General features: G+C 42.8%; 1 protein-coding gene, 1 long non-coding RNA gene and 1 pseudogene across 3 annotated transcripts in view; 1 reads left to right on the forward strand and 2 right to left on the reverse strand.

Moving 5' to 3' along the window:
- Window positions 1-2483: 2483 nt before the first annotated feature.
- On the reverse strand, window positions 2484-7210 carry LOC112649916 (uncharacterized). Of its 2 annotated transcripts, XR_004803861.2 has the most exons (4): window positions 6890-7210; window positions 4223-4285; window positions 3347-3507; window positions 2484-2766 (listed from the first exon to the last, which is right to left on the reverse strand). It is a non-coding gene; the product is annotated as an uncharacterized LOC112649916 (long non-coding RNA). The 2 variants fall into 2 exon arrangements; XR_007400995.1 differs by lacking the exon at window positions 3347-3507 and having other exon boundaries at window positions 6890-7208.
- The window catches only part of UBE2R2 (ubiquitin conjugating enzyme E2 R2), a 124319-nt gene continuing 109557 nt past the window's right edge, over window positions 5946-20707 (forward strand). The window contains exon 1 of the mRNA XM_025432482.3: window positions 5946-6735. Within this exon, the coding sequence (XP_025288267.1) occupies window positions 6559-6735 (177 nt within the window). The 5' untranslated portion in view covers window positions 5946-6558. The remainder of the gene's footprint in view (window positions 6736-20707) is intronic.
- On the reverse strand, window positions 16750-17510 carry LOC112650315 (TATA box-binding protein-associated factor RNA polymerase I subunit D-like; annotated as a pseudogene).

Here is a 20707-nt window from a genome sequence, read left to right on the forward strand (position 1 = left end):
CACATCGGGCTCCCTGCATGGAGCCTGCTTCTCCTTCTGCCTATGTCTCTGCCTCTCCCTGTGTCTCTCATGAATGGATAAATAAAATCTTTAAAAAAGAAAAAAAGAAAAAAAAAAGACATGATGATCACAAGCCAGAAATCAGGAATTGTGTTCTTGCCCTCACGTTTTATAGGCTGGCCCTCTATGCAATTAAAAAAAAAATGCAGCTTTTGACTTTTATTCAGGAGACCAGATGGGTTGCCCCAGGATCCGGTTGCCAACCCTGGGGCCAAGCAAGGCTGGAAACCCACATCTGGCCCCATTTCACCCTGAGCTGCAGCCTCAACGCCAGGAACCTGCTTGCCACCACTGCAAGTGCAGGTAGAGGGAGCCTGGTGAGAACTGGATGTTGCTATTGACTCATTTAAAAAAAAAGAAAGAAAAAAAACAAAAACAAAAACAAAACCAACCGACCAGACAAACTCATTCTATTGATTTTGGGTTTTTTCTTAAACAAACAAATCAAAATACACTAAGATTCCCTGCTCCCCATGACCAGTGGGCCTGGTGGGGGGCAGCATGACCCCCCCCCCCACAACCACATAATTTCTGTATAACCCACCATCTGGGGCAGAGGATGGGCACATGGAGGCCATTGGCCCTCGTATTCATTTAAATGTAATCTCACAAAGGTTTATTCTGTCCTTGTTCTACCTTCATTTAAAATTTGCCTTTACCCCTGGTGTACCTGGTTGCTCAGTCGGTAGAGCTGGCAACTTTTGATCTCGGAGGTTGTGAGTTTGAGCCAATGTTGGGTGTAGAGATTACTTAAAAATAAAATTTTAAGGGACACATAGGTGGCTCATACTAATACTCAGTTAAGTATCTGTTGATTTTCGCTCAGGTCATGATCTCACGGTTGCGAGATCAAGCCTTGTTATGGGCTCCGTGGTGGGTGTGAAGCCTGCTTAAAATTCTCTCTCTCCCTCTGCCCCACTCCCCCTTTTTTTTTTTTTTTTTTTTTATTTATGATAGGCACACAGTGAGAGAGAGAGAGGCAGACACAGGCAGAGGGAGAAGCAGGCTCTATGCAGGGAGCCCGACGTGGGATTCGATCCCAAGTCTCCAGGATCGTGCCCTGGGCCAAAGGCAGGCGCCAAACCACTGCGCCACCCAGGGATCCCACTCCCCTTTCTAAAATAAATAAAATAAAGTCTTTTTAAAAATTGCATTCATTGGGCAGCCCGGGTGGCTCAGAGGTTTAGCACCACCTTCGGCCCAGGGCATGACCCTGGAGACCCGGGATCCAGTCCCACATCGAGCTCCCTGCATGGAGTGTGTTTCTCCCTCTGCCTGTGTCTCTGCCTCTCTCAATCCGTGTTTCTCATGAATAAATAAATAAAATATTTTTTTATAAATAAAATATTTTTTAAAAAATTGCATTCATCCCCCAAAAAAAGAATAGTAAAAAGTAAAATTGCATTCACCCCCAACATTTTCAGTTTTAGGCCCTACTTTAATCATCTTCATTAGTATTCACCAAAACTTGCAATGATATTATTTATCTAGTAATTACTTGTTTTTGTGTGATTAAGTCTCAGCAACTAGAATGTAAGCTCCTTGAAGGCATAACTAAATAATTTCCAACTCGTTCATTACTGTATCCTTGGTATTTAGCATAGGGCCTGTCACCTAGCAGGCACTCAAAAAATATTTGTTGAGTGAATGAATGGCTCTTTCTTAAGAGCACCTGAGAGGCTGGGAGAAAGATGTAAACAAATAATTGCAATATAGCATGGAGGTGATATGATATGCATGGATTGCTATGGGCATATTAGCTTAGGAATATTACAGTACTTTGGTTAAGACAGCCACACTTCGGGCATTAAAGAGGACACGAGGAACACCTGGGTGGCTCAGTGGTTGGGTGCCTGCTTGCCTTTGGCTTGGAGTGTGATCCTGGAGTCCAGGGATCAAGTCCCATATCAGGCTTCCTGCATGGAGCCTGCTTCTCTTCCTGCCTATGTCTCTGCCTCACTCTCTATGTCTCTCATGAATAAATAAATAAAATAGTTTTAAAGAAAAGAGGACACGGGATGTGATGAGCACTGGGTGTTATATGATGGCAAAGAATTTAAATTAAAAAACAAAGAAAAGAATCATGGAAGGAGGGATCCCTGGGTGGCGCAGCAGTTTGGCGCCTGCCTTTGGCCCAGGGCGCGATTCTGGAGACCCAGGATCGAATCCCACATCGGGCTCCCGGTGCATGGAGCCTGCTTCTCCCTCTGCCTATGTCTCTGCCCCTCTCTCTCTCTCTCTGTGACTATCATAAATAAATAAAAAATAAAAAAAAATACTAAAAAAAAAAAAAGAATCATGGAAGGATAACTGGGTAAGAAATCCAATAACCTGACTTTTGTATGTGGCCCTTCCCTTTATGCTCTGGCTCTTAGCTTCCTTAAATAAAAAATAAGGATGATAGATAAAATAATTTTAAAGAGTTTTTGTAGTTCTGGCATTTTATTCATGAAATGTTGATTCTGATTCTTTCCTTTAGGAAGTCTCATGGGAAAATTAGGTTCCAAAATGATGGAAAATACTAGCTGAGTGTACTTGGATTCCAAAGAGGGTATCTTCTTTTCTCTCCATCATGAAAATCCTCCTCTTGCAATTCATCCCTCCTTGTGTGTGATAGTGACAGAGACCTGCCCCTACTGAGCTTGTATCAGATAACTGAAGTTTCTTTATACCTCTTCCCTCCCTAATAAATAAACTTCTGAAATCCTGGAAAAAAAGAAAAGAGCAGTTACACTTAGGTGGGATGGCCAAGGTTCAACTCCGGGTTCTACCATTTACCTACTGCATAACCTTGATAACCTTCTTAACCTTTCTAAATCTTATTATACCCAGGAAAACAGATGTTCTAGTATGGATGTCATGGATTTTTTTGAGAATTAAATAGGATACTGCTTGTAAAGAGCCTGTCACATACTGATGCACAGCAAATGTCAGCTATTATTGAGAAAGATTGGGCAGCCTGGGTGGCTCAGCAAGTTTAGCGCCGCCTTCCGCCCAGGCCATGATCCTGGAGTCCCCAGGATCGAGTCCTACGTCGGGCTCCCTGCATGGAGCCTGCTTCTCCCTCTGCCTGTGTCTCTGCCTCTCCCTCTCTGTTTCTCATGAAACATAATTTCATAAATAAGTGAAATCTTTAAAAAAGAGAGAGAGAGAGAAAGATTGTGGCTCCTTAAGAGCACTATTTGACTTCCATGTGTTAACATACATAGAATGAAAAAAAATTGGTCTCCTAAAAAAAGGCATTATATAAGGTGAGAATTAACCACTCTAAAGCAAATACCCCTACCTCTCATTTATCTTTCAAGATTTCCATATCATTTCTCTTTGGAAGAAAGAATTCTTCAAGAGAGCCCTCTCTTGAAGAGCACCAGGTGATGCCATACAGACTGAAGGCGTGTGTCCCGTTTTCTTTACCACCAGAGGGCACCAATCAGTCAAATCATTGACCTGTCATTATAAAACACTATGAGAAAGCTCTAGGAAGCTGTTTCTGCCACTCATTCTTCTGACAAATATATTTTGAATACCTATAACATGCCAAACATTGTAGTAGCTTGTATATATAAAAAAAGAGCTTGTATAAACAAGACCTGCCAACCTTATGGAATTTATAATCTTGAGCACCTACTATGTGTTGGAGAGGTTCTATTAGACATGGGGGTGGAGGGTGAGGTTCAACTTGTTGTTGTTGTTACTGATTGTTTTCCCTGCTCTTGGCTGTAAGCCCATGAGAACAATTACTTAGTGTCTACTTTGGGTCAAACAATGTACTGGTTGCTGTGGATCCATGGCATGAATAAGACACAGTTGCACCGTACTAACAAACAATGTCTTACCTGCTAGGATGAAAAGGCATGAGACATTAGATTCTAGAGTTCCTCTGAGGTGAGAATGAAGAACCTTAAGTACACATCTTATTAACTAACACATTAGGCTATGAGCCTTCTAGACGGGTATATGTTTATTAGCCAACCACCTTAGGTTATTAGGGCCATAGTCATTGCAGATATTTACTATGAGCAGCTTCTGGTCTAGCTGACAGGTACCTGTTCCAGTGGATTGGGCTAAGAATTTACCATCTTCTGGGTCAGGGTGGGACTGTGATGAGTTTATGAGGGTGAAATGCTTTGAAGATGAACTTTCTGCCTATTTGTCTACTCACATCCTTGTTATTAAAGGTGTCAACATCATCTCCCACATTTCCAGGTCAGCAATCTTCTTGTCCCTAAATTGAATGGTGGAGGAAGGGGAGTCAGAACCATAGAGGGGGTGGTAGTCAGAATATACCTATGCCTTAAATTTTTTTTCTTTCTTTAAAGTTCCTATTTATGGATCATTTATCATGTGCTAGTCATTGTGTCAAATGCTGTAAACAGATGATCTCATTTAATATTTACAATAGTTTAAGTTGGGTATAATTAACCCTTTGTTACAGAAGCTGATGAATAAGGAATGGATAAGTGGTAGAGCCAGGGTTGGAACTTAGAATCTTTTTGATCTCAAAATTCTAAATGTGTGGAACTCTCATAGTATCCTGACTTTACTAGGAATTGTTTCAGCAGTTATCATAGGACATGCCTTCCCAAGAGAACGAACGGGCTATCCTAAAATCATGAGGATTTAAGACTGTCTCCGTATCTCACTTAAGTTATGATTATCTTAAAAGTCCCTCAGTTCCTAGTTGGACCGTCTAGCTGAAAGGATCTATAGGGGGTCAAAGTTCAATCACAATATTTTCCTTTTAAGATTTTATTTTATTTTTTATTTTTATTTATGTATGATAGTCACAGAGAGAGAGAGAGAGAGGCAGAGACCCAGGCAGAGGGAGAAGCAGGCTCCATGCACCGGGAGCCCGACGTGGGATTCGATCCCGGGTCTCCAGGATCGCGCCCTGGGCCAAAGGCAGGCGCCAAACCGCTGTGCCACCCAGGGATCCCTAAGATTTTATTTTTAAGTAATCGCTACAACAAGGCGGGTCTTGAACTCACAATTCCGAGATCAAGGGTCACATGCTCCACCAAGTGAGCCAGCCAGGTACCTAACCCCCCCCCCCCCCCATAGTACTTCATTTTACAAATAACTGAGGGATAGCTAGAGCACTTGCCCCAAATCACAGAGAAGCGTCAGAAACCCAGGTTTAGTCTGCATTATTACTTCTCTCTTTATTTCCCGCAACTTCCTTTCCGTAGTCATGAAGAGAAGTAGCAGCGGCCTATCTGCCTTCCCCATTTCTCGGATGGGAATCGGCTCCCCCACCCCATCCCACCCCATCCCCCCCCCCCCCCCCCCGGGGTGGCACACTGCCCTCCAAGGACACATGGGCTTGATATGTAAACAAGATATGTCGGGACACTTGTCCCCACCGATAAGACTTACTAGCTCAGCGTATTCTTGGCAAGGACCTATTAAGTGCAGGGCCGGGGCAAGGACTTTGTGTCACGGGGAGAGGCCTGCAGAGGACCAGGGTTCGACGGAGGATGGCTGCCGAAGCCTGTGGCTACACATGGGGAGAGGAAAAGGGAAGGCGCCGACAGCTCTAGGGCCAGTGGTCCCGTTCCCCGGAGCTCCCTAGGAACCGCGGCGCCCAGCGGCACAACTGTCATTTTTGGGCCAAGGGCATCCCCCGCGACTACCCTCGGCCCTCACAGCAGCTTGGCCCTTTAAGGGCGGGGGACACGCGTCGGCGTCACAAAGCGCCGCCACCGCGCCGGGCGGCAGGGAGGAGGCGGGGAAGTGAGAGGAGGAGGGCGGGGGAGGGAGCGGAGGGAGAGGAGGGCGGCGGAGGGAGGGGCGTGCGCACGCGCGTCTGGCCGCCCGCCTCCGAGAGCCGCCCTCCCTCCCGGCGCGCGCCCCTCCTCCCGCTCTCCCTCCCTCCTTCTTCTTGGCTCCGTCGCTCCCGCGGCGCGAGGCGCTCTCGCTCTTCTCCTCCTCCTCCGTCGTCGCCCCTCCCCCCGCGCAGCCGTCGCCGCCGCCGCCGCCGCCGCCGCCGCCGCCGCCGCCGCCGCCGCCGCCGCCGTCGCCGCCGCGAGACCCCAGCGCGCCGCGCTCCCCCCGCCCTCCGGCCCCGCGCGCCCTTCGGCCCCGGCAGCCCCTGAGGAGAACGAGAGGGCGAGCGAGCGCGGCGCTCCCGGGCCGGCTCGGCCCCCTCCCCTCACCATCGCCGGCCCTTCGCCGCTCTCCTCCGCTTCCACCCCCTCTCCCCCCCCCAGCCAAGTTGAGGCCCCCTCCGGGGGGGGGAGGCCCGGGACCGGGAGCGAATTCCCCTAACTCCCTCAGCCCCTCCCCCCACCTGGCCCGAGTGTGAGGAAAAAGGCCCGGCCCGCGTCGTGTGTGAGGAGGACCCGGGCCGGCCCACGGGCCGTCTGGGGCCTGGTCCGGCCCGCGGGGTGTGTGAAGACAGGGGCCCGGTGCGGCCCGGCGGAGGGCGAGCGCAGGGGAGGGGCCCCGTCCGGCCCGGCCGGTGCGAGAGGACTGGGGCTCCGGCCCGGCGCCGCCGCGATGGCCCAGCAGCAGATGACCAGCTCGCAGAAGGCCCTGATGCTCGAGCTGAAATCCCTGCAGGAGGAGCCGGTGGAAGGCTTCCGGATCACCCTGGTGGATGAGTCCGACCTCTACAACTGGGAGGTTGCCATCTTCGGACCCCCCAACACCCTCTACGAAGGCGGCTACTTCAAGGTACCCCTGCCCCCTCCCAGGCCATGCTTCCCCGGGCGGAGGCCTCCGCTCCCCGCCGCTTCCTGGGCCAAGAGTGAGCGCGAGTGTGTATAGGGGGCTCCTCACCTCGGCAGCCCCCTCCCCCCATCCGTGGAAGCAGGAAGGCCTTGCTCACCAAGTGCCTTTTCTTTGTCATGGGGGCGGGGGCTGGAGGCCAGACTGCACCGGGAAATAGGAAAGCCTCTCTGGCTAGGGTAGTGGCTACCGGAGGAGGAGGGCTGTCTTTGTTTTGTTTTCCCAGCTGAGGAGGGTGTGTGGGAAAGAAAGGTGGTCTTTCCCCTCTCGTATGCCCATCAGAACCGTCACCGCGCCGGCTGGAACTGCCCCAGAGGGCAGAGTGACCTGCACTTATTGGATTGAACCTTTCTTTTTTTGGGGGGTGAGGGTGGGGGAAGGGTATTAACCTGTCATCACAAAGGCTCTCTAGTGACCTGACACTTTGAGGATGTGATGGGCTTCTTGCGTGGTGGTAGTTCCAACTTCGCATTCCAGTGGGCGGTAATGAATAGGACCCTAGGGGTGGTAAACAAGGATGCCTGCGTTTTCATCCCATTATCTACTTGAGGGAACGCTAATTTAGCCTCCTTTCTGTTCTCTTTCTCTGTTTACTTCAGTGGTATTTCAAAATGCCCTTTGTCCTCACCCTGCCACCAACTTTACTGGCTCCCCCCCCCCCCCCAATGTAGAAATATCTGCAGACCGTGGAACGTGTTCTGTAGGGAGGTTGCGAGTTTCCCACCTCAGGGAGACAGAATTGAAACGTTTTTATTCAGGTGGTTAGCTCTAGCAAATGGGGTGGTCTCACAGATGAAAAGTATCATCTGAGGTGAGTTGGTTTCACTGAGAGGGACTGATCCTTAGTCCCCCTCCTGATTTTGGAACAGTGATTGTTCCTGAATCCAGTGGTTTTCTTTTTTTTTTTTTTATTCCCCCCCCCTTTTTTTAAATTCTAAGATAACTTGGCAATATTGAGTTTGTTTTTGTTTTTACTTTACCAATTTTGTAGGGACAAGTCATAGATTGAAGGTAGAATGCTTTAAGTGGTGGAGGCAGAGACAGGAAATAAGTGCTAGGGAATCCATTTAATTTTATTTCCAAAATTAAGTAAAATAGAGCAGTGAGTCAATCTTTGTTTTGAAGGGAGGGGCTATCTTGGCATAAGTTTTAAATGAATATCTTAGTCACGTAGTCATGATGTACATTTTTAGGAACTACCCAATTACTTTTTTCTATCCTTCTAAAGGTAGAGAACCTTCAGTGTCAGCTTTGAAATTGGGTCAACTTTGTAAAAATGTGAAGAATTGACGGGGGTGGGGGTTGATGTTTAATAGTCACGCTTGTGGTAGTCTGTGAATACCTAGTAAAAGCACATTTTTAGAATATTGTGTAAGAGCAGTACTTTTACTAACTATGTGCTTAATCTCTTGTGGTCACCATAAACTATACCTTTTAGATGCAGCTACTAAGGCAAAGTTATTAGTGACAAAGTGAAGAAGATATTAATGTGTCTACTGGCTAACTTAAGTGACAAAGTTTAATTCCCGTAAAGTATTAGTTGGGACAATTAATAGTCAAGGTGAATGGGTACTAATTAGAATACTTCCACCTCACTGTTTTTTTAAAAAAAAAAGCAGTGTCAAAGGAATTAATAGTTGCAAATTGTAATATTTTTGCTTAAGTAGCAGGAAAAGGATTGTGGAGAATCCTCTGTGTTTGAAATAAGTACTATGGGAAGAGGATTCCCTACTATGGCAAACATTGATTTCAGTTAAATGTTTTGTAATTTCTGTCGTATTAAGAAAAGATGGTTGAATTTCAATGTATATTTTAGATTTCTTAATCTTTTTACCTTTAATTGTGACATTTAAAAACATGAAAATTCTTAGGATTTACTGTTGTATAAAAATTCTGTCATTTTGTTTTATTCCTTGTTAGATGGCTTTTTATCCCAAAAGTCTTTTGTTAGAAAAAGGCAAATTTATGGTCATGAGTAGTTAACACTGGTGGTAGGTCTAAAACCATTGTTTTTTTTTATTTCACTGCTTTTGTCATAAAACAAGGCTTTTAGTGTGTTCCACTACAGCTGCAGTTAAAAGTTGGCACAGACCTTTTTCCACCACTGTTCTACCATATCAAATGATAGTTTTTGAATATTTAGTATAATTTATTTTCAAGTTAAATTGTTTCCTCTGTTTTGCATAATAGTTCCTGAAGGCAGTGGGACTGAATTTTTCATGTTACTCCTTTAACTTTCACATATTAATAGGTTTCTTACTGATCTTTCTTTACATGAAATCCTTGGCTCCAGGCTGTTTTAACTATGGCATCCGTTGTGGTAGAGATTGGTGAGACCTGTATTTCACAAATTTTTTTCAGTTCATCATAACCTTTGTTTTTTAAGTATTTCAAGTCTGTGTTTCTTAGCTATGGGGCTAAGATGGGTAGCATGTATGACGGGTAAAGGTAGTTTCTTGTGCCTGTTTTTCTGGATATCATAAAATCTTTTTTTAAAAATTTTTTTTTATAAAATCTTTTTTTGGCTTTGGTTTTTGTCCAGTTTCTTGATCTTTTGGACTTGCTGAGTGAAACATCTTTGTTGCTTCTACTTTTCCTCTAGGGGTCAATTGTTACAAAACGCAAAGTATGAGATGACTTGGAATAGAGAACACCTCTGAATTTAATTTTGCTACTGTGGAGCGAGTTGGAATTTTATTATGTTATTGGACGAATGAATTGTTGATCAAGTGAGCAGTTAATGATAACTTTTAACAAATTCACTCCATTCATTTAAAAAGCACTATCTTGGGCAGCCCAGGTGCCTCAGCGGTTTAGCGCCGCCTTCAGCCCAGGGTGTGATCCTGGAGACCTGGGATCTAGTCCCACGTCGGGCTCCCTGGATGGAGCCTGCTTCTCCCTCTGCCTGTGTCTCTACCTCTCTCTCTGTGTCTCTCATGAATACATAAATAAAATCTTTTTTTTTTTTTTTTAAAGCACTATCTTGGGGATCCCTGGGTGGCTCAGCGGTTTAGCGAGCCTGCTTCTCCCTCTGCCTGCTTCTCTGCCTCTCTCCGTGTCTATCATGAATAAATAAATAAAATATAAAAAAAAAATAAAAAGCACTATCTTTTCAAATAACTCCTGCTAATGATTATAACAGTATGGCTGCTTAGGTATAGAAGAGAATCTCTTTGGGAGGTTCTTTGGAACTCCTCCTGCATTATTTATCTGAAAGCGTGGTAGGGTGGAGTCTAGAGATCAGAAAAAAGAGAGTGCTTAGGGGTTCGTGGCTGGCACAGTCGGTAGAGCATGTGACTCTTGATTTCAGAGTGGTGAGTTCGAGGCCCATGTTGGGTGGAGAGATTACTTTGAAAGAAAAAGTGTCTTTTTCATAATGTTCATAGTATAAAAGTTTAAATGATACAGAAAACTTAAAATATTGCAGTTAACTTTTTGTAGTTTTTGTTTTTATTCAATATATATATATTTTTAAGATTTTATTTATATATTCATGAAAGATAGAGAGGCGGAGACACAAGCAGAGAGAGAAGCAGACTCCATGCAGGGAGCCTGATGTGGGACTCCATCCCGGAACCGTGGAATCACACCCTGGGCTGGGCGGAAGGCAGGCACTAACCGCTGAGCCACCCAGCTGTCCCTTTATTCAATAATTGTATTGAGAAAGTGAAATAAATATAGGTTCTTCCATTTTTGGAAAACTTCAAACTGATAATTTAGAAAAGTATTTGTCATATACTAAAAGTTTTCCATAATCAGCTTCTTTAATAGAAATCAAAATGTAAGTCTGATAAAGAAACTTTTCAGGGGCGCCTGGGTGGCTCGGTCGGTTAAGTGCCTTCAGCTCAGGTCATAATCCCAGGGTCCTGGGATCAAATCTTCTGCTCAGTGGGGAGTCTGTTTCTCCCTCTTCCCTCCCCGCTGCTTGAGCTCTTTCTCTTGCTCACTCAGATAAATAAAATCTTTTAAAAAAACCATTTAATAATTTGTAAAACTAACAGATACATATTATTTTCATTTATTCTGGAATAAATAAATCTATTTCTTGCCCCCTCTCAAAAAACAAAAACAAAACCCTGCGAAATTTAACATTTGGGCCTGGCAGTGTCCTTAATATTATGACATACTGTGTTTTGTGACTCTTAATTCCTAATATGTAGTTGAAACAATTATTTTATGAAAGTGTTTCTTAGGGCAGCCCCGGTGGCCCTGCGGTTTGGCCCCGCCTTCGGCACAGGGTGTGATCCTGGAGACCCGGATCCTGTCCCACGTCGGGCTCCCTGCGTGGAGCCTGCTTCTCCCTCTGCCTGTGTCTCTGCCTCTCTGTGTCTGTCATGAATAAATAAATAAAATCTTAAAAAAAAAAAAAAAAAAAGAAAAGAAAGTGATTCTTAGAGGCACCTGAGTGGCTCAGTGGTTGAGCATCTGCCTTTGGCTCAGATTGTGATCCCAGGGTCCTGGGATCAAGTACTGCATCAGGCTCCCCTCTGCCTCTCTGTGTGTCTCATGAATAAATAAATAAAATCTTTTTAAAAAAAGTAATTCTTAGTCTTTTTATTATGTGGATCTTTTAAATTTAAATTTTATTTTATTTTATATTTTATATTTTATATTTTATATTTTATATTTTATTATTTTATTTTATTTTATTTTATTTTATTTTATAGAGAGCACAAGCAGGGGGAGCAGCAAGCAGAGGGAGAGGGAGAAGCTGGCTCTAGGGAGCCTGACGCCTGGGCTCCATCCCAGCACTCTGGGATCATGACCTGAGCCAAAACCAAGAGACAGATGCTTAACTGACTGAGCCACCCAGACACCCCTATATGGATCCTTTTGAGAAACAGTTTTCTTTGGGAAAACATTGGTACATGTGAACTAGTTTGTATACCTTTTCAGAGGGTTTACTGACCCTCTGACAGGTTAAGAATTCCTGTTTTATGTGAATAAAAGACACCTGAGTTACATGGTGTAACTTTTCCAGTGCTGCTCTCTCTCTGCAAACAGGAGTGTGGTCAACGACTGTACAAAGACATTGTGTACTCTGCTAGGGGAAGTATATTAGTATACATTTAGTACATTATTGATAACGACATTATTGAAAATTAGGACAACATTAAGTATCCAACAAAAGATAAGTTATGGTAATTTCATGTAATGGAAAATGTTAACATTAATGCTTGTGATTCAGTGTTACCTTTTTTTTTTTTAAAGATTTTTTTTAAAATTTATTTATGATAGTCACAGAGAGAGAGAGAGAGGCAGAGACATAGGCAGAGGGAGAAGCAGGCTCCATGCACTAGGAGCCCGATGTGGGATTCGATCCCGGGTCTCCAGGATCGCGCCCTGGGCCAAAGGCAGGCGCTAAACCGCTGCGCCACCCAGGGATCCCTCAGTGTTACCTTTTAAAAATCTTAAATTTTCTTTTTTTTTTTTAAGATCCTATTTATTCATGAGAGACACACACAAAGAGAGGCAGAGACACAGGCTGAGAGAAGCAGGCTCCATGCAGGAAGCCTGATGTGGGACTCCATCCCGGGACTCCAGGATCACACCCTGAACCAAAGGCAGATGCTCAACTGCTGAGCCACCCAGGCGTCCCTAAAAATGATTTTTAAAATATTTATTTGACAGAGAACACAAGCAGGGGGAGCAGCAGGCAGTGGGACAGGGAGAAGCAGGCTCCTCATGGAGCAGGGAGCCTGATGTAGGGTTGATCCCAGGACCCTGGGATCCTGACTTGAGCTGAAGGCAGAAGTTAAAATGAGCCACCCAGGTGCCCCTCAGTGTTAACTTTTTATTTTTATTTATTTATTTTTTTAAAAGACTGTTTATTCATGAGAGATACTGGGAAAGAGGCAGAGGCATAGGCAGAGGGAGAGAAGCAGGCTCCATGCAAGGAGCCTGATGTGGGACTTGATCCCGGGATTCCAGGATCACACCCTGAGCCAAAGGCAAATGCTCAACCACTGAGCCACCCAGGCGTGCCCAGTGTTAACTTTTTACTTTTTATTTTCTTTTTATTTTCTTTTTTTTTTTCAGTGTTAACTTTTTATTTTTTTATTTTTTTATTTTTTTCAGTGTTAGCTTTTTAAAAAGCAAGTTACTAAATTGTACCAAATGAATGATCCCAGTTTTGGAAAAAAAAAAAACAAAACAAAAACCAAATACGTAATTTTGTGCCTGTGTAGAAGAAAAAAAAAATAATTCCTGTTTTAAAGAATTTGGACAGGCAAATTATAAAGTAGTGCTTCTTTAAAAAACAAAACAAAACAAAACAAGAAAACAGGGGCAGCCTGGGTAGCTCACTGGTTTGGCGCTGCCTTTGGCCCAGGGCCTGATCCTGGAGACCTGGGATCGAGTCCCATGTCAGGCTCCCTGCATGCTTCTTCTCCCTCTGCCTGTATCTCGGTCTCTCTCTCTCTCTCTCTCTCTCTCTCTCTCTCTCAGTCTCTCCTGAATAAATAAAATCTTAAAAAAAAGATAAAAAAATTTTTTTAATTGTATAATGAGCCTGTCGATTAAACCTATCTTCTTCTTCTTCTTTTTTTTTTTTTTTAAAGATTTTATTTATTCATGAAAGACAGAGAGGGAGAGACATAGGAGAGGGAGAAGCCGGCTCCCTGTGGGGAGCCAGATTCAGTACTGGATCCTAGGACCCTGTGATCATGACCTGAGCCAAAGGCAGAAACTCAACCACTGAGCCACCCAGGTGCCCCAAACCTATCTTATTTCTTAATTTTTCCTCAGTCACTTTAAGAATGCCCCCTAGCACTCTTAGCTGTAACCTTTTCTGGAAGCTAAACTTGTCTTGAGTGCTGAGTGAACTAAGGCAACACTGTAAATGGAAACATAGTTAATATCCAGTAGTTTGGGGTACTACTGTAGATATAGTTTTAGTGTTCCCCCACTGCTCCCCCATGGCAAAAGTATAGTGCCTCAGTATTTTATAGAATATTCTTTTTAAATATTTTATTTGTTTATTCATGAGACACACACATACACACACACACACACACACACACACACACACAGGCAGAGACATAAGTAGAGGGAGAAGCAGGCTCCATGCAGGGAGCCGGATGTGGGACTCGATCCTGGGACTCCAGGATCACACTCTGAGCCAAAGGCAGACGCTTAACTGCTGAGCCACCCAGGCGTCCCTAGAATATTCTTTTACCCTGTTAAGTTGATTCCAAGATGTTTTTTTTTGTGTGTGTGGTTTTTTTTTTTTTAGTTTTTAATTTGTTGGAAATTGGGATGTGTATTAAAATCTGTGAAATCTTAAATTAAGTTCCCGTCAGCCAGGTGGCTATGAAGACCTAGTTGTGGGAGAACCTTCCATTGAAATCTTTTTTTTTTTAAAGATTTTATTTATTTATTTATGAGAGACATAGAGAAAGGCAGAGACACAGACAGAAGGAGAAACAGGCTCCTCGCAGGAAGCCTGATGTGGGACTCAGTCCCCTTGCCCGGGATCATGCCCTGAGCCAAAGGCAGATGCTCAACCGCTGTGCCACTCAGAGGTCCCTTCATTGAAATTTTCTAATAAAATTTTTTTGAATGCCAACATCAGTGTCTTAAATTTGATAAAATGTTTCTTTTGAATGATGGATTTGAGCCCTAACTAATACTTTGCAGCATGTTGACTGCTTTTTTTCAGAGATTTGTGTTAGTAAGCAATATTTATTGAGTTTGTCAAAGACAAAGCACTGTTTGAAGAGTAGCTACCTTACAGATAGTAAGGGAGAGTGTTAGGACATTGGTAATCATAGAGCTTTTTTTTTTTTTTTTTTAAATATTTTATTTATTTATTTATTTAACACAGAGAAAGAAAGAGCCAGAGAGCACAAGCAGGGGGAACAGCAGAGGGAGAGGAAGAAGCAGGCTCCCTGCTGAGTAGGAAGCCTGATTGTGAGGCTTGATCCCAGAACTCTGGGATCATGACCCCAGCTGGAGGCAGATGCTTAACCAACTGAGCCACCCAGGTGCCCCATTCATAGAGCTTTTATAAATGATCTTCTTAAAAATCTTTGGTTAGATTTTATAGAAATGTGAGGTGTCTGTGTTCTGCATGCAATTGTAAGTGGTAATTTAAGTCAAAGCTTTAAAGTTGTGTGTGTTTTTAAGATTTTATCTCTCTTTGAGAGACAGAGGTAGAGTGCACACAAGAGCCCCTGGGCAGGAAGGGGCAGAGGGAGAGGGGAAGGGACAAGCGATTCCCCCTGGAGTGCAAAGTTGGAGGCAGTGCTCATCCCAGGACCCAGAGATCATGACCTGAGCTAAAGTCAGATGCTTAACCCACTAAGCCACCCAGGTGCCCCAAATTTTAGTTTTAAGACCAGTTAGAGCATTTTTCAACATAACTACAACCTGTCATGGTAAAACCTTCTGTTCCATCTTTGCAACTTAGTATTACTGACCCTAGTATAAGGTTCCTTAAGAACCTGTCTTGTTGGAGGCAAGTGAAATAAAGGAGGCCATCTAACAGATCGTTCCACCTCTGCTAATCTAGTTATGGGGAAATAACAGGAAGAGTTAGAAATTCAGGGTTTAGGACTACAGAACTCCACCTTGCTGAGAGGTCATCTAATTCTTGTAAGTTCCTGAACTTCTTTTATACTGTTTCACATATAGCTACAGAGATGTCTGAGCAAGACTGAGCCTCTTTGGATGTGTTCTGTCAACATAGAACTAATTTATTTTTACTTTATTCCGTAAGAAATTTGTTCTTCAGAGTTTATACTTATGTACCTTTAAATGAAGTGATTCTGAAGTGAATGGAAAATAGATACCAAATTGAACAGATAATTATAGATCAGATTCCCAATGTCTGTATGTAAATATTCTATATGAGAATTTGAAAATTCAGATTTTGGGGTAGCCTGGGTGGCTCAGTGGTTTAGCGCTGCCGTCAGCCCAGAGCGTGATCCTGGAGATCCGGGATCCAGTCCCATGTTGGGCTCCCTGCATGGAGCCTGCTTCTCCCTCTGCCTGTATCTCTGCCTCTCTCTCTCTCTCTCTCTCTGTGTGTGTGTGTCTCTCATTAATAAATAAATAAAATCTTTAAAAAAATTCAGATTTTGGAAAAATATTCAAGATACATCGACAGTAAGTAGTCCACTTTATTTTTTTAATTTTTTTTAGTAGTCCACTTTAAACACTTTCATTTGATTTGTTTTAATAAGAAATGTAAAAATGTTTTTGTTATAACACAAATAGTAAATTGCTGTTCTGAACCTATTGGCAAGGTAAGTAGAATGAGTACCTAAAACATACTAAAATCTTTGCTGTATCTATTTGCAGATACACGCTGCTACTATCCTTAGTACAGTAATGTAGATATTAGTATTTGGCATTTATTGAGTGCTTATAATGTGCCACATACTTTACATAGAATATTTCATAATCCTTTGAGGTTTGGTTACTGTTACTCTCATTTTATTTATAGGGAAACTGAGTCACACAGAGCTCATTTAAGTTCCCTAGGGGTCCTCAGCTAGAAAGTTGTAGTATCAAGTTGTAGTACTAGACTGCTTGACTTTATTATTTTTTTTAAAGATTTATTTATTTATTTATGATAGACATAGAGGCAGAGACACAGGAGGAGGGAGAAGCAGGCTCCATGGCGGGAGCCCGACATGGGACTCGATCCCGGGACTCCAGGATCGCGCCCTGGGCCAAAGGCAGGTGCCAAACCGCTGAGCCACCCAGGGATCCCCGAATGCTTGACTTTAAAGCCTGTAGTAGTATTTTACTGAGATCTTCTTACTACTTTGTATATGTTTGAAGGTATAAAAGTGGAGCTTTAAGGAAATTAAATTTATGAGGTTTTTATAAGGAACTATTTAAAATTTTACATAAGTTTTTTGTATTTAAAATTAATAAATTTTTATTTAAGATATTTGACAAAGTTAATAAATTTTTATTTAAGGTATTTGACATGTGATTCCTTCTGCTGGCAATCACCATAGTTCCAAAGCCAGAGTGATGATCTTCAAAATAGCACTTTTAAAACAAACTTTTGTTCAATCCACAGCTGTCACTGTCCTTTAAGTCCAGACACTGTTTTCAAGTGAAAAGCCTTAATATTCATATTCCTATCTCTTCCTTTTCAGACCATTCTATCCTCTGTCCCATGTTTTTGGATTTTGATGCTCTCTTTTTAGACGAAGCAGCTGCTTCAGTATATTTCTCTTGTCCTAAATACAGATTCATTTTCTTTGGTATTTCAGAACTTACTATGAAATCATTATTGTCCACCAATTTGATATCACATCCATCATCATGTTCAAGAGTTGTTGCAGCCTCTTCCACTGTTTCTGACTCTTCGATAGGAGAGAGAGATCCATCATCATCCAAGTATTTGTATCTACGACTGTCAAAATCTTCCCTTTCTAAATCTTCACCAACATTCATTTGTTTCAAGGATTCCTTGAGATAGTATTCATACTTCAATTTTTCAAGGTAGTTGAAAAATCCTCTTGCCACCGCTTGCTCAAAGGTTAAAATCTTTCTCCATGGTAATGGCTTTTGTACATTCTCAGATTCTAAAAATGGGAACCCAGATCCTTTGTCTTTAACTTGTTTCTTATTTATTTGGGAGCGTCTAGTGGTTTTTCTTCCTTCTAGTCTTCCCCTTGGTCTTTCTTTTAGCTTATATTTCCTCTTTTTACGTTTCTTTTTTTTTTGAATCTTTCAAAAATAGCTTTTAAAGTCAGTGGTCTTGGGATCCCTGGGTGGCGCAGCGGTTTGGTGCCTGCCTTTGGCCCAGGGCGCGATCCTGGAGACCCAGGATCGAATCCCACATCGGGCTTCCAGTGCATGGAGCCTGCTTCTCCCTCTGCCTGTGTCTCTGCCTCTCTCTTTCTCTCTCTGTGACTATCATAAATAAATAAACATTTAAAAAAAATTAAAAAAAAAAAAAGTCAGTGGTCTTGGTTCAAAAGAGGAGTCACTAGATGAATCCCTTGCTTCAACACCTCCAGATGAATGAACAAACTTTCTAATAGGGTTTCTTTGCCCCTGTTTTGGTAAGGGACACACTGAGTCTTAAATAAGCTGCTACCAGAAGAATTATCACTTTCATTGTCAATTTCTACAGCTGAAGTAGATGCCATTATAGGTTGAGAAAATTCGTTACATATTCTCCCCCATGTCCTCTCCAAATTGTATTCACCACTTGTTTGCTTCAGAGTTCTCAACAACCACGCGGAAGGAAAGAATTTTACATAAGTTTAAAGGTCACAAGGACAATTAACTGTCCCTCCAATTATGGGTTGAGATTGTTATGATGACTTCAGTTTATATCTTAAATTCACTGGAAAAAGCAGATTTTTTGTTGTTGTTTTTGGACTGCTTGAATTAGAGAATGATAAATCCTATTGCAGAAGGATTTTTAAAATTTTAATTAATTACTTAATTAAGAACAATTTACTTATTTATTTATTCATGAGAGACGCACAGCACAGAGAGAGGCTGAGGGAGAAGCAGGCTCCATGCAGGGAGCCTGATGCGGGACTCAATCCCAGGACTCCAGGACCACGCCCTAGACCAAAGGCAGGCACTCAACTGCTGAGCCACCCAGGTGTCCCAAGGATTTTTGTTTTTCAATTGGCAAATTTGTTTAGTAGCAACTTTCTTATTAAGCAGGGAGTAGGGGATCCCTGGGTGGCGCAGCGGTTTAGCGCCTGCCTTTGGCCCAGGGCGCGATCCTGGAGACCCAGGATCTAATCCCACGTCGGGCTCCTGGTGCATGGAGCCTGCTTCTCCCTCTGCCTATGTCTCTGCCTCTCTCTCTCTCTCTGACTATCATAAATAAATAAAAATTAAAAAAAAAAAAAACAGGGAGTAGGTTGGTGCTGGTGTTGAGAAATACACATCTAAGAATACTAGTTCTGGGGATAGAAATGATATTACATCTCTCACAGAAATGACAATAGGAGGATGATACAAGGAAGTAAATTAATGCAATATTGGGTTATGCTTTTATTTTTTTTAAATTTTTTATTTATTTATGATAGTCACACACACACAGAGAGAGGGAGGCAGAGACACAGGCAGAGGGAGAAGCAGGCTCCATGCACCGGGAGCCCGACGTGGGATTTGATCCCGGGTCTCCAGGATAGCGCCCTGGGCCAAAGGCAGGTGCCAAACCGCTGCGCCACCCAGGGATCCCTGGGTTATGCTTTTAAAATAATAATTCCCTAATACTTTTCGAAGTATATTTAATCAGAATAGGACACTTGAACAGTTTAAGGTTAAAGCTTTTTTTTTTTTTTAAACATTTTTATTTATTTATGATAGTCACACACACACACACACACACACACACACACACACACAGAGAGGCAGAGACACAGGCAGAGGGAGAAGCAGGCTCCATGCACCGGGAGCCCGACGTGGGATTCGATCCTGGGTCTCCAGGATCGCGCCCTGGGCCAAAGGCAGGCGCCAAACCACTGCGCCGCCACCCAGGGGTCCCTGGTTAAAGCTTTTTTGGTTGTTGTTCTTTCAGCTGAGTCTGTTAAGTGGTATTCCTTACCTCTCAGCATCTTTAGAGGCACCTGTGTGGCTCAGTGGTTGAGAGTCTACCTTTGGCTTAGGTCATAATCTGGAGGTCCTGGGATCAAGTCCCACATTGGGCTCCCCTTGGGGAACCTGTTTCTCCTTTTGCCTATTTCTTTGCCTTTCTGTGTCTCTCATGAATAAAATAAAATCTTAAAAAAAAAAATGATGTGAATATAGGGGCACCTGGGTGGTGCAAAGTCTCTGGCTCTTTATTTCAGCTCAAGTCATGTTCTCAGGGTGGTGAAATTGAACCCTGTGTTGGGCTCCACACTCAGCACAGTCTACTTAAGAGACTCTCTGTCCCTCTGCCTCTGGCTTTCCCTAAAACTAAATAATTTTTTAAAAAGAATTTATTTATTCATAAGAGACAGAGGCAGAGGGAGAAGCAGGCTCCGTGCAAGGAGCCTGATGCGGGACTCAATCCCAGGACACTCTGGGATCACACCCTGAGCTGAAGGCAGACGCTCAACCACTGAGCCACCCAGGCATCCCAATAAATAATTAAATGACATGTGAAAATAAAGTATTACACTAATTTTCCCTGTGCCTTTGCCAAGAATTTCAGAAGAAAAGTTTCAGATTATTTGAAGGCTATTGTCAACCACTGAGCCACCCTGGCATCCCTTCACATGTCATATTTTTTTTTTCACATGTCATTTTTGATTGAAAAATAGGATTATTTACCAGGTTGAATCTGAGTCAATTTTGGATATTAAACAAAACAAAGTCCACACTAAAGAAATAAGGATATGCCACTAATAAGAACATTAAGAAATTGTACAATAGGCTCTGAAGGCAGTTCTCAGAAAAGGAATTCTGAATTGTTTTGAGCAGTGTGGGTGTAGCACTGTATGAGTGGGGTAATATAGCCAGTCTTCTGAGGTATTTGCTCTGAAGGGAGCAAAACTTGTTTGAATTCTTGTAGTTGGACTTTAAAAAAAAAAAAAAAAAGAAACCCTTATTACTTAAGGTCCATCTTGATCTTAATCAATCAGCTGCCTTTTCCCCCATTGGGTAAACGGATAATGGTGTATTCAAGCTGTTAAGGACTAAGCCTTGTGGAAAAACTCTGGTGCTAAGGTTTGCTTTTGTTTTTGTTTTTTTCAAGTATAATAACTGTGTTCTCAGGGTTCCTACCCTGTGTTCTTTGGAATTTGTTAATCATATTTCAACATTTACTCTGAATAAGACAAAATTTGCTAGACAAAGAGTGAAATGCCTTATTGAAGATATGGAAATTATGTATAATTTAGATTTAAGAGTTTTTTTTTAAGATTTTATTTATTTGAGAGAGCGAGAGAGAACGTGAGCATGGAGGAGAGGGAGAAGCAGATTTAGAATTTAAAGAATC

This window comes from Canis lupus, chromosome 11 (genome assembly GCF_003254725.2).
Source record: "Canis lupus dingo isolate Sandy chromosome 11, ASM325472v2, whole genome shotgun sequence".
Lineage (NCBI taxonomy): Eukaryota > Metazoa > Chordata > Mammalia > Carnivora > Canidae > Canis > Canis lupus.